Here is a 13430-nt window from a genome sequence, read left to right on the forward strand (position 1 = left end):
CTAACCAAACAGAAGAACCAACATTTAAGGAAACAAAACTAATGAAACAAAAAAGACTATAGAATGTGAGATTAATATATTCAGGAGACCTTCATTTCTAGCATAGCCAAGAAAGCTCCAGTTGTACCAGCCCTCCTTCAGATAACAGTATAATGCCAGAATAAAACACAAAAACAACTTTCTGTAGAAGGTACTGGAAAATGACCAAAATCAGACATACACTGGAGGTGACTCAACAGTTGGAAGAAGGGAAAGCAATGGTAGCCTATGGGTAAGCTTGGTCTGTGCTATGTAGGGGTGGCTAAAACTCTGATAGAAGACTTGAAACTGTCTGGCTAAGAACCAGGCTCAAAGTTCAGTGCAGCCACAGTCACAGGAAAATGAGGAGTGAAGTCCCAAAAGGGGAGAGAATCAGAGAGGGTGATCTCTAAGAGCTGTTAATAAATTCTGCACAAGTCTCCATTGGAGCCTTACATTTGTATATGCGGGAGAGACATAAAGCCGTTCAGCCAAGGATAAAAACAATATTGAGAATTGAGCTGCCACTCAAGAGACAGAATTTTAATATTAAGGCCAGCCAGAATAACTGCCTGCTTAAAACAACAACAGCAACCCACACTACTCCTGAGTATAACAGATATATAACTCCCAAACATAATAGCCACAATTTACAGATACAATCCAAAATTACTTGACAAAAAAAAAAAAAAAAAGGAAAATGCGACCCATTCTCCAGAGAAAAGATAATCAATAGAGATTGATCCCAAACTGATCCAGATGTTGGAATTAACCAAGAAGGATTTTAAAACAATTATTATAATTTTACTCAATGATGTAAAGGAAAATATGTTTACAATGAATGAAAAGATATGAAATCTCAGTGGAGGAAGAGAAATTATAAAACAAAAACAACCAAATAGAAATTCTAGAAGTGAAAAATGCAGTATTTTTAGGAAAAAAATTCACTGGATGGGCATAAAGATGGCCAACAGGTACATGAAAAGATGTTCAACATCCCACTAATCACCAGAGAAATGCAAGTCAAAACCACAATGAGATATCACCTCACATTCGTCAGAATGGCTGTCATTAAAAAGCTCACAAATAACAAATATTGGCAAGGATATGGAGTAAAGGGAACCCTAGTACACTGTCAGTGGGAATGTAAATTTTTGTAGCCACTGTGGAAAACACTACAAAGTTTTGTCCAAAAAAACTAAAAATAGAACTACCATATGATTCAGCAATTCTACTCCTGGGTATATATCCAAAGAAAATGAAAACACTAATTTGAAAAGATACATGTACACCAGTGTTCATAGCAGCATTATTTATAATAGTTAAGACATGGAAGAAACCCAAGTGTCCATCAACAGATGAATGAATAAAGATGATGTGGTATATGTATAATGGAATAGTATTCAGCCATAAAAAAGAATTAAATTTTGCCATTTGCAACAATATGAATGGACCTGGAGGGTATTATGCTTAGTGAAATAAGTCAGACAGAGAAAGACAAAATACTGTATGTTATCATTATATGTGGAATCTAAAAAATAAACAAATGAAAGACTATCACAAAACAGAAACTGACTCACGGATATAGAGAACAAACTAGTGGTTATCAGTGGGGAGAGGGCACAGGGGAGGGGCAAGAGAGGCGGGGAGAGGGGATTAAGAGGTACAAACTACTATGTGTAAAATAAATAAGCCTCAAGGATGTATTGGACAACACGGGGAATATAGCCAGTATTTTATAATCACTTGAAATGGAGTATAATCTATAAATATATTGAATCATTATGTTGTATACCTGAAACTAATATAATACTGTAAATCAACTATACTTCAGTAAACACAGACTTATTTGGATAGAAATGGGCAAATGTTCAATAATTGCTTTATCATTGTAATTTATACTCTGAGTACTTCAAAAAGTATTACAACTTCCTGGCCAATAGGAAGTTGAAATTGATTTTAGCCCTCCAAAGTTCAGGGCTCTATACCCACTGCCTGGCACAGGGCCTTCTACATAGGTATTCAGTATATATTTGTTAAATAAATGGAGACCATTTGCATCAAAACAAGCAGAAATTGAACTACAGTCCCTGATAAAGTGGTTGAAGAGGACAGATTATAGTGTTTATTCATTTGAGGTCCTTGGAACATCTGCATTAGGGTTACTTGAAATGCTTGCTGAAATGCAGATTACTGGGCCATGCTCCAGATATACTGAATCAAAAATCCCTGGGCGTATGTCTCAGGAATCTGCATTTTAATGGGTACCTCTGGTGACTTTTAAGCATGGTCAAGTTAAAAGAAATAATGCACAGAGGGCAGGGAAAAGAAGACCAGGTAAAGCCCAGAGGAAGTATGTCTTTAGGGGGCAGTGCTTTTCAGCATTTTAACATCATTTACAATTAGAGAATATTTGCAAAGCAACTTGGAGTACAAAGGAGGAGAGACTGATAGAAGCTGGAAGTAACCAGCGCCAGAGACTTTGGCAGGTTCAGGCCCCACCTGGCTGCCACAAGGATGAGGTATCAACATTTTGACACATCAGTAATCTATCTGTGACACTAAAGAAGCTCCATCAAGGGCGAGAAGGAAAGGAGAATTTAAAGGAGAAATTTATCAAACAAGGCTGAGAACAGTGCATTGCCCCCAGAGTTCCAGATGCTGTGGAGAATTCAAGGACTAGGGATGACCTTTGGGTTTCAGTAATTGGAAGGTTAAGGGAATCATTGGCGTTTTATTGCAGAGGTGAAGGGAAGGAAAAGGCATTTGTAAAGAAATAAAGGGAATGAGCTACAAGGAAATAAAGGACACAAGTATAGATGACTATTGGAAGATTTTAAGTGCTAAAAGAAAGGAGACAGTAGCTGGAAAAGTATCAGGAAAGGGTTTGGGGGAGGGAGAGGCAAGGTATAACAGAAGCCTTTCTTTGGTACTTTAAGAACAGAAGGTAGTTTGCGTTGGCATGGATTTCATAAATTACTTTTAAAAAATTGTAATTATTTAGTTGTCTAATAAAGGACCTCAAAAGTCCCCTTGAATTATAACAAGAAATAATAGTTACAAATCAGGCCATTAGTCAGAGAGAATGCTGCCATTGGGGTGGATACTTCTTCAAGAGCTGGTGCTTTCAGAGCTGATGTCTTTTGGCTTGTCCTAATTCAGGTTCAAGTTCTTTAATCTATTGTCTTCATCATCAGTCATAGAAATCCCCTTCAGCACACTAGTGCCAGGTTAATCACAAGCTGTATTTTATAGCTTTTCAATCTTCTAAGACTATTTTATGCAGACTGACAGGAACAATTGGAAATTGCTTTAAATAAAGTGATTTTAGGAATGTATTTGTGGTAGACAGAATAATGCCCCCCTAAAGATGCCCATGTCCCAATCCCCAAAAACTGTGAATATGTCATTTTGCATTGCAGGGGGAAATTAAGGTTATAGTTGGAATTAACTCTGTTAATCAGCTAACCTTAAAATAGGAGAATAACCTGGATTATCCAGGCAGGCTCGATTTAATCACAAGAATCTTTTAAATATGGAAGTCTCAGGGAGAGATTTGAAGATGCTATGCTGCAGGTTTTGAAAATGGGGAAAGGAGCCATAAGCCAGGGAACACGAGCAGTCTCTAGAAACTAGAAAAAGGCAGCTGATTTTCCCCTGCAGCCTCCAGAAGCAATACAGCCCTGCCAACACAATGATTCTAGCCAATTCTGGGCTTCTAACTTCCAGAACTGTAAGAAAATTAATTTGTGTTGTTTTAAGTCACTAAATTTGTAGTGATTTGTTACAGAAGCAATAGTAAACTAATATAATATCTAAGTTTTAAAATCTTAATTTTAAAACATAAAGTCTCACTTCTCTGTCAGACCAGAAGTTCCTCCAGACCAGTAATCAACCTTTATGCTTGATGCACAATATACAAAATAAACATTTGTTGAACTTGAACCTGTATATCATATTGTCTAGCCACCATTTCTTGGGAGAGTTGCTTACTGTTCTTAAATAAAGTTTCCACTCACCTGGGAGCATGCTACATAGAGAAGCATTTCCGATGTAGTCAGTACCTGTAGTTCCGAACTTCTTCCTTAGTGACTTTTGATTGACTCTTATTTATTAAATATGAGCATTGAGAACCATAGCTATGTTATGAATACCATAAAAGATACAACATTATTTTTTAAAAAATAGGGGTTTTTTTTGTCTTAATGTTATGGAGTTGTGAGGGTTCTTTATATATTCTAGACATCAGGCTTTTATTATATATGTCTTGTAACTACTTTTTCCCCCAATCTTGGACTTGCCTTTTCATTTTCTTAGCATCAGCTTACTGAGCCACACAGCCAGGATCCTTTGTTAGGTCTTCAGTTTTCACCAGACTATGACCTTTGCATGGAAATTTTATTTCTAACTTAGTTTTCTACCTCTGCCTTTCATCTTTAACTAACTCCAACTCCTATGACATTTTACATATCTCCATAAGCGTCTTTTGTTTTTAGAAGATGAGGAATAAATAGAATACAAGTTCCGTGTCTTCTTGTACCTCAGTTTCAACTGCTCTGGAGTAAGACCACCTATCTAAGAAACCTATCTAAGAAACACCACCCTCAATTGAGGTTTGTTTTATGCCATAGAAGCTTATATATATATATTCATACCATCCCAAACATAGTCTCAAAACTTGGTGAAAATCTAGAAAACATTTTCTCATGATGCAGAAACAGACCTACTTATTTTTATAGATTTGTATTTGTTTCCTTCCCAGTCATTAAATGAAACTACCAAAATTGACAGAATAAGGGCAGTTTTAAATGTGTTATACACTGCTCTTTGGGATGTAATATGTATTAGTTATCTATTGCAGCTTAAAACAAACATTGATTATGTCATAACTTCTGTTGGTTAGGAATCTAGGAGCAGCTTAGCGGTTCCAACTCGGGCCCTTAGGCTGCAATCAAGTTGTGAGTCAAGGCTGTCGTCATCTTAAGGCTTGACTGACGGAGAATATGCTTCCAAGTTCCTTCACGTGGCTGTTGGCTGGTCTCAAAAACCTGCCCCTAAGCTCACTCATGTGGGCCTCCCCACAGGGCTGCCTCATAGTGTGGCAGCTGCTTCCTGCAGAGTGAGCCATCATGCTAAGAGAGCACACAAGCAGAAGCCACAGTCTTTTTAAAAACCTAATTTTGGAATTGACATCCCATCACTTATATTCTATTAGAAGCAAGTCTGTAAGTCCAGCCATACTTAAGGGGAGGAAGGGTTTACATGAGCTCATGAATACCAGGGAGTGGTGATCATTGGGGCCATCTTAGAAGCTGGGTACCACACATATAAATTAGTGAGTTCATTGGTTTATCAGAGACTAGATAATCAAGTCTATAATATACCTAACTGAAATTAAGTTCAGTAATATTAGAACATTTTGTAAAAAAAAAAAAGAACTACAAATAAATCTCCCATGTTAGAAGATGTAAAATAAAAATGGAAGCCTTTTAAATTTAAGACAGGAAATTTAGAAGGTACGGTAGAATAATCAACACAATTTACTCTTTTATACGATACTCCCCTCAGATTGTCAGATTGTCCACTTCTGACTTTCTATTACAATTCTTCCCTTCATGTTTTAAATTCTACTTATTCCTCATCTTCTAAAAATAAAAGATGCTTATGGAGATATGTAAAATGTCATAGGAGTTGGAGTTAGTTAAAGATGAAAGGCAGAGGTAGAAAACTAAGTCAGAAATAAAATTTCCATGCAAAGGTCATAGTCTGGTGAAAACTGAAGACCTAACAAAGGATCCTGGCTGTGTGGCTCAGTAAGCTGATGTTAAGAAAATGAAAAGGCAAGTCCAAGATTGGGGGAAAAAGTAGTTACAAGACATATATAATAAAAGCCTGATGTCTAGAATATATAAAGAACTCTTACAACTCCATAACATTCAGACAAAAAAAACCCTGTTTTTTAAAAAATAATGTTGTATCTTTTATGGTATTCATAACATAGCTATGGTTCTCAATGCTCATATTTAATAAATAAGAGTTAAAAAATAAACAAGCCAGCATTCTTTATTAGCTCTCACTAGAATGTATGTAGACTGCCCAAAGTGGCCTCTACCTAGTAGCAATATTTTTCAGTCCTTTTTTGCCATTTCCTTTAGTGCTGGCTTAAACTACCTGAGATGTGTTACTTTGTGTTTATCAATTTCATACAATGAGATAAATAAAGGTATATTTTTACTATTATACATAAGTGAATTATGGTAGGTAACAAACAGAACAGGTTTTGTATTCATGAATAGTGAGTCTTTATGAGATAATTCTATTCTCCTAAACTCTTCTTTTGTCTCTTTAACAAGCATATTAGCCCAAATTCATTCTTTGTAGTATTAAGCTGCCTACTTATTATTTAAATTCCAACACTTACTCTTACATGATTATATGTATTTTCAACAGTGATTCTTTTATGGCACACCAAGGAAGTATGCGACAGATGATGAGAAATTTTTCTGAACCTTTTGGAAGAGACCTGTTCAGCATCTCTGATGGCAGAGGAAGAGCTCGTAACCATACGGGACATGAGGATGGAGAAAATTCCTTGACTGTAAGTTCTTTATTTTAAAGTTAGTAAAGAAAAGTATTACAGAAGAATATATCTCTGACAACAGGATATGACTAATATTTATGTTATAGAAATAACTTATGTAAAAGGAGGGACCAGTTGGAAAGCTGAGTTCTTTAACAATGAATTGTTAATTGTATAGAATTCCACTGTGCTACTAAAACTTTTAGCACCATAAAGTTATATATTACAAGCCAAACTTAAAACATTGTTTTCCATATGTATATAGTTTTTTCCTCACCTCATCATTTACTCCCATGTCTTACATTAGAACAGGCAAGGAAATATCATTGCATACAACACTTTTTTTTCCCACTTTAAAATAAAAAATGATAGTATAATGCTTTATCTCTATTGGACCAGGAAAAACCAGTCTTCTGCATGGCTACCTTGGACCTTCAAAACTGAGATTAACTTTTAATTGTATTCAAAAGCCTTGCAAAACTACAATATATATTCAGAAGTCTTGTCTGAGAGCAAAACTAAAAGGTTACAAACATACTCAACTCAAAAAAAAAAAAAAACAGGGTATTTATATACCTTAAGTATCTTCTTTTCTGCTTATTTCTATTGCTTCTTCAGCCTCAGGAATGGCAGTTCTCGAACAACAAATCCACAGGAGTTTCTTTCTAAAAGATAAATCTCTGCAATAGAAATGTAGATATTTGGAACTCAGTAAACATTTTGAATTGGTCAGTTGGGAAACTTCCCGAATCTTCCAGGAAAACATTTTTGTATTTTCTATTTGCAGTGGTCTTAAATAGAGCAAAATGTTTCAAATACTCCTAAGACGTTTGATGGATAACATTGCATTTGCCATTTAAATGAAAGTAATCTTCACCTTCTTTTTCACATATATATTATTCCAATATATATATTAATTACATTCCAGTTATTTTTTAAATTAGTTAATGTGGTATCATTATATATATTTTTTACTGTTAGGGCTATAAATTTCCATAAAAGTTGAAAATTAAGGTCAAAGGAAAAAATTGTCAAAGAGAGCAGAAAAATCAAATATGACATTCTGAAATTTTATCTTTCACATGAGCATTGAAGCATTTTATATATCTGCTATAACCACAGCAAAGAAAGAGTAGGGCTGTACATAGTGCTTTGTATTTACGTGCATAAATGAGCTACTCGTAGGCTTTGTAGAAAAAGAAGTGACAATTTTATTCCCTTGTAAGCATAGAAAGGAGATCTGTTTATAATAAAGTTATATTTTATATATATATATATATATATATATATATATAAAGTTCTTATTAAGGATGCCTAAGCTGTAACTCTGCTGGTCATCCATTGGAAGTAGAAGTATATGGGTACTTGTGCTTAAAACACATTGCTGGTCATCCATTGGAAGTAGAGGTAAATGGGTACTTGTGCTTTCCTGGGTACTTGTGCTTAAAACATCTGAATGTTTAATGAGCTGGAATAAGAAATATATGTAACCAAATAGATAAATTTCTGTGAAACTGTAGCTTATACGATTCATAATTTAGAACTATTTGTATTTTAGCTTGCCTCATAGTTACCTTGCCAATGTGGCTTGAAATCAAGTTTTGGGGAACCAAAAACACCCACACAGCTGAAGTAATATGGTTGCATAAATGTGATGATTGAATAAGGAAAGTCAAGCAGGAAAACAACTCTGAATATAAAGGAAGGCCAAGAACAACATTTGAATGGAAAACTAAAATCGTTGCTACCTTGTCTGGTTTATAGTGACATAAATTAACTTTTGTGTAAGATTGTTAATCATAGATGTAGGCTAAAGTCTGTAGCATTATCCAATAGAACATTCTGGATGATGCAAATGTTCTAAATCTGCCCTGTTCAGTGTGGTTAGCCACATATGGCTGTCGAGCACTTGAAATGTGCCTAGTGCTACTGAATTTTTAATTAAATTCTAATTATTTTAAAACTAATTTTAAATAGCCACACGTGGCTATTGGCCACCTTAATGGAGAGCATGATGATATTCAAATAGACTGGAAAGCTTTTAGCTTTTTTTTAAACCAATGCTGAGTAAAGTACACTAATCACCTATATGTGAACCTATCGTCTTATGTTTTAATTTAATAAAAATGTCTTTAAACATTTTCCCAAGAAAAACTGCAGTACTCATCTACCTATTAAATAAAAAGTAAATGGTAATTTTTACTATATCAGATTTAGACAAAACCATTTCATAAAACTTTGAGTTTTATAACTTTTTATATAGTCAATACTGCTAGGTAGTATTTAGTTGCCTCTCCCATCTAAAATCAAGTAGTATACATTCTTCTTCAGTTACATTGTATTGTATCAACTGTCTTAGAAAGCTAACACCAGTGGGGTTTTTTCTTGTTCAAACTATGAAAACTCTTTGCCAACCAAGAGTACTGAGCACTGTCCTAGGGCAGTTGAAGGGCAGTAGTAATTTTTAAATATAGGAATTTCATCCAGTTTTACAAGGAACATTCAGCTTCTCTTTTAGCCAAAACACTTTTTCTTTCCCGGTACATTATAATTTGTACTGGTGAGATATGGCTCACCTTTTTTTCCCTAGGGTGTGATACATTTGACATATTTATGGCTCAGTATGAAAGAGTTATGTAATAGCAAAACTAAATAAATTAATTAAAAGAAAACAAAAACAAACAAACAACAGTAGCAACAGAAGGCCTGTATCCTAACTTGACTTTTCTAAGTCAGTGTCTCATAACTAGATGTGAAAGTAGAAACAGAAGTTAGAAATTGACTGCAGAAGATGAAAAAGATGGCTGCCTAGTTTGAAAAGAGCACAGTGAAGAAAACAGTAGACTTTCTGAGCATGCTGGCTGTTCTATTTGAACTTTTATTAACAGTTTACACAAACTTTTTATTCTCTTTTTATGAAGTTATAAATTTTAAAATGAGTATTTTGATTAAGTAGCGAGCCATATGCTGATGCTTTTAAGCATAGTGGATGAAAATTTATATTTCAAATAGACACTTGATAACTTTTTTCTTTATTTTTGGCCCATTTCTTGACGTTTGTCATCTTTAACAGCCCTATTAGGAGGGAAAACAGAGACACCTACAGAAGTAGAAGAAGCATCAGCTTTGCCGTTTTCCTGTGTTTGTACTATTAGCAGTTTCTTCAGTTCATGATTTCTTTATTGGGATACTTTTAAGCCAGTTGTCCATTTTGAGAGGATTCGTTTGTTTAAAACTATAATTTAATCTGTAAATTTATTTAATTAGGCAGTTTATAATTCAAGATATGACATGTGACCATTTGACAATTAGGTTGAGAGATGGTGCCAGAGTCAATGTAAAATCTGTTTTTCCTTTCAGTAAAAAGAAACAGAAAGAGGAATTTTACTGGTACATCAATACACTTTGGAGATTACTGTTCTACATATACAGTATAAGTATATATCAACTGATGTAACTTATAAAATTGAATATAAACACAGTTTTCTCTAGTTTTTTTGTCATAACTTACACAGGGAGAAAATTATCACAGAATAATGGTAAAACTTTATATATACCTTTTACCAAGAAATTCAAAATTTATTTTCAACATTTAAAACTTCCAAGTAATGAAAGTTTTTAATTTGTATACGAATCTAAAAATTTATTTTCATTCATCTGTACCTATTGAGAAATATAATTTATGAACTATTAATTTTGATTATTCTATCTATTATACTTAATGTTCTTTTTCCTATCGAAGACTCCAGATATCTTTAAATATCTATGTGTGATCCTTTCTGAAGTCCATATTACTTATTCTATAAATTAGTTCTTAGGAGGTATTCATTAAATTTTTGGCCAAATAGCTCTACTAATTTTTTGAAATGTTATTAATTTAGATACTTTTGATTTTTAACAGGTTAAAGGAAAGATTAACTGATTTTTAAAAAAATATGGAATAGTTGAACAAAGGAAAGATGATATAATCTTAATCGTTGTACCTTATGTGTTAATTTTGGTGTGAATTTGCATTTCCTTTGAGAAATGTTTGTCTCAATCCATAGCAAATACTTTCTCTTTCAACTGCCTTTAACAAATACTAGAGTAGTCTTATTTAAAAGTGATATATGGTCTCTCTATTTGCCTGCCAGGATCCTGTCAGGCTCTACAATGAATAATAAGCAGATAACTTTAAAAATATATGTTGAATTCTTTTTGATTAAAAGGTTCTGTAATTTGGTTAGCTCTGAACTATGTGATTATGCAGTGCATTTCTCTCTTTTTCAGAGATTGTTATATAATAAATATCATAACCAAAATTAATTGGAGTTTTTTTCTAGGTGATGAGTTCTCTTGTGCCTTTTGGCAGTTTTGGTAGTATGGTTCATATCATAAGACACAAACCATTTGAGCAATATTTTCTGACAAATATTTATTTTTCATTAACTCAAGCAAACTGAATTGGCATGCCCAATTTCATAATGGCTTTTTAGCATTTATTACTGAAAACTTGTGTCATGTGTTAAATTTATCTTAGAGTGTTTAGGCCTGTGTTTTGTGAAGTAAGTAATACCAACATAATAAAATCAGTTTTCCAAAAGAAAAAGTACATTTTAGTTGATGACTACTCACTTGATTTGCAAAAGGGATCCCCACAGTTGTGTTTAAAAGTTGGAAACTTCCCCAAGCTTATGAAGACTTTTCAAAAGGTGAAAACCCACCAAACTGTAGATAGACAAGCACATCTGGAAAAGCTCAGATTGGCTGCTTTCTCTAGGACTCTATTGCCAATTCATTCATGCGTTTCCTTTCCCATGTTCAAGCATGGCTACTCTGCAACCAGCTTTGCTCCCACCCCTGTTTCTCCGGGCCTTTGGTCCTGTTTTCTGTGGCTCTAGCTTCTAACACATTAAAGGCAATCTGAGGAGTAACAGAAAATAGCATCACATTGGAACATTTCCTATGGATGCACCTATGCTCTCATGAAAAAGTTTTTTTATTCTCTTGTGCTAGACTTCAGCCATTTCTCTCCTTAAAGTTTGACATATAACATTTGTCCTTCCTGACCAGAGTTTTTAGTGGGACAAGTGATGAAGGAAAAAAGAAAACAGCTATAGCACAGAGTTATCAGTAAAAATGATCAGGAAGTTCAGCATGCTGTGGGAGCACAGGCAGAAAAAAGCCTGTAGCCCAGACCTTTTGGGATGGTGGAGTGCAGGTCAACTAGAGAACACTGCCTGAACCTTAAGGATTAATAGGAGTTAGCCAGGAAAATCTGGGAGGGGAGAAGACGAGTGCTCAACACAGAGGAAACAGCATGTGCAGAAACCTAGAGGCTAGGGAGCCCAAAGGTGTTTAGGGTCATTTGGCCCTAGGATGTGAGTTGGAGAGTGTGTATAGATGAGGATGGAGAGGTAACCAGGGCAACTTCTTTTGGCCCTGGTAAGGATTGTGGACATTATCTTAAGAGCAGGGGGAGCAATTGATGAATTTTCATCAAAACAGTAGTAGAATCAGGTTCTCTTTTTTTTTTTTTTTTTTGCGGTACGCGGGCCTCTCTCACTGTTGCGGCCTCTCCCGTTGTGGAGCACAGGCTCCAGATGCGCAGGCTCAACGACCATGGCTGTCGGGCCCAGCCGCTCCGCAGCATGTGGGATCTTCCCGGACCGGGGCACGAACCCGTGTCCCCTGCATCGGCAGGTGGACTCTCAACCACTGCGCCACCAGGGAAGCCCCCAGGTTCTCATTTTTTAAAGATCATTGTGCCTGCAGGGAGGAGAGAGGTTAGAAGGGATCACAGTGGAGACAGGGAGACTAGGAGGCTGATCAAGTATTCTGGGAAGTATTAGTGATAGCTTCTACTCAGGTAATAGCTGTGGTGATAAGGAGAAATAATCTCCTTTGAGAAAGAGTTAAATAGGTGAATGGATAGAACTTGTTGATAACTTGGGTTGATGGATCAGTAGAGAGGGAGAAGGAAAGTATTATGCTTATTTTTGTGGCATGAGGAATTAGGTAGATGGGAATGCCACTGAGCTAGGAACAGAGAGCATTGATGCAGTGCAGGTATGAGGGCAGGGGTGTTCAGAAAGGTCATTTCAATTCTGGGTGTTTTGCATTTGAGGCATCTGTGGGCTGTCCAGGTGGGATTTATCTGGTAAACAGTTGGATATATGGGTTTGAGCTGAGCTAATTAGTTAACTAATTAGAGATAATTAGTTCCTTCATTCAGCAAATATTTATTGAGCCCTCCTATGTGCCAGGAGTTGTTTTTAAAGTATTGGGAATTAGTAGTGGGTAAGACAGAGAATATAGCCCTGCCTTCACAGAGATTATTTTTACAGAGTGGGAAGACAGACAATAAACAACAAAATAATTTCAGATCGTCAAAGTACTCTGAAGGAGATGGAGTAATGATATAGTGACAGGTGGATGTGAGGCAGAGATTAGTTTAGACGGGTGGGCTTCTTAAGGAGGTGATACTTGAATGATTAGAAGAAACTATACTGAGAGTCAGGAGAAAACATTCTAGGCAGAGAAGAGCAGCTGTACAGAGTTCCTGAAGGCCTCAAAAGCCCACTGGAATCTCCGCTCTAATTTGTAGCTCCACTTTTTTGTCAAGGCGTTGGGCCACCCCATAGCAAGTACAGATACATCTTTTGATGGCTGATTTGATAGTGAATTGAGAAGAGACAGAATATACCCCAAACATCGGATCTTTTTCTCCTCCTCCTCCTCCTCTCCTTCCTTAGGCCAGCCCTTCTGTCTCTCTTGAATTGTTCTCTCTTATACAGCCTTGATTCTCAACCTAATGTTGAAGCAAAAAATTCACAACATTTCCTGAATTGTG

General features: G+C 35.6%; 1 protein-coding gene across 4 annotated transcripts in view; it reads left to right on the plus strand.

The window, feature by feature from the left end:
• MLF1 (myeloid leukemia factor 1) overlaps positions 1-13430 on the plus strand; it is a 37802-nt gene that overhangs the window by 11799 nt on the left and 12573 nt on the right. For 2 of the 4 annotated variants that reach the window (XM_079922078.1, XM_079922080.1), the window contains exon 2: positions 6469-6616. In XM_079922078.1, the coding sequence (XP_079778204.1) occupies positions 6469-6616 (148 nt within the window). Of the gene's footprint in view, positions 1-6468; positions 6617-10920; positions 10963-13430 lie in introns of those variants that run through there. The other 2 variants (XM_079922077.1, XM_079922079.1) reach the window with 2 other exon arrangements.

The sequence above is a fragment of the Stenella coeruleoalba genome, assembly GCF_951394435.1.
Source record: "Stenella coeruleoalba genome assembly, chromosome: 5".
Classification (NCBI taxonomy): domain Eukaryota; kingdom Metazoa; phylum Chordata; class Mammalia; order Artiodactyla; family Delphinidae; genus Stenella; species Stenella coeruleoalba.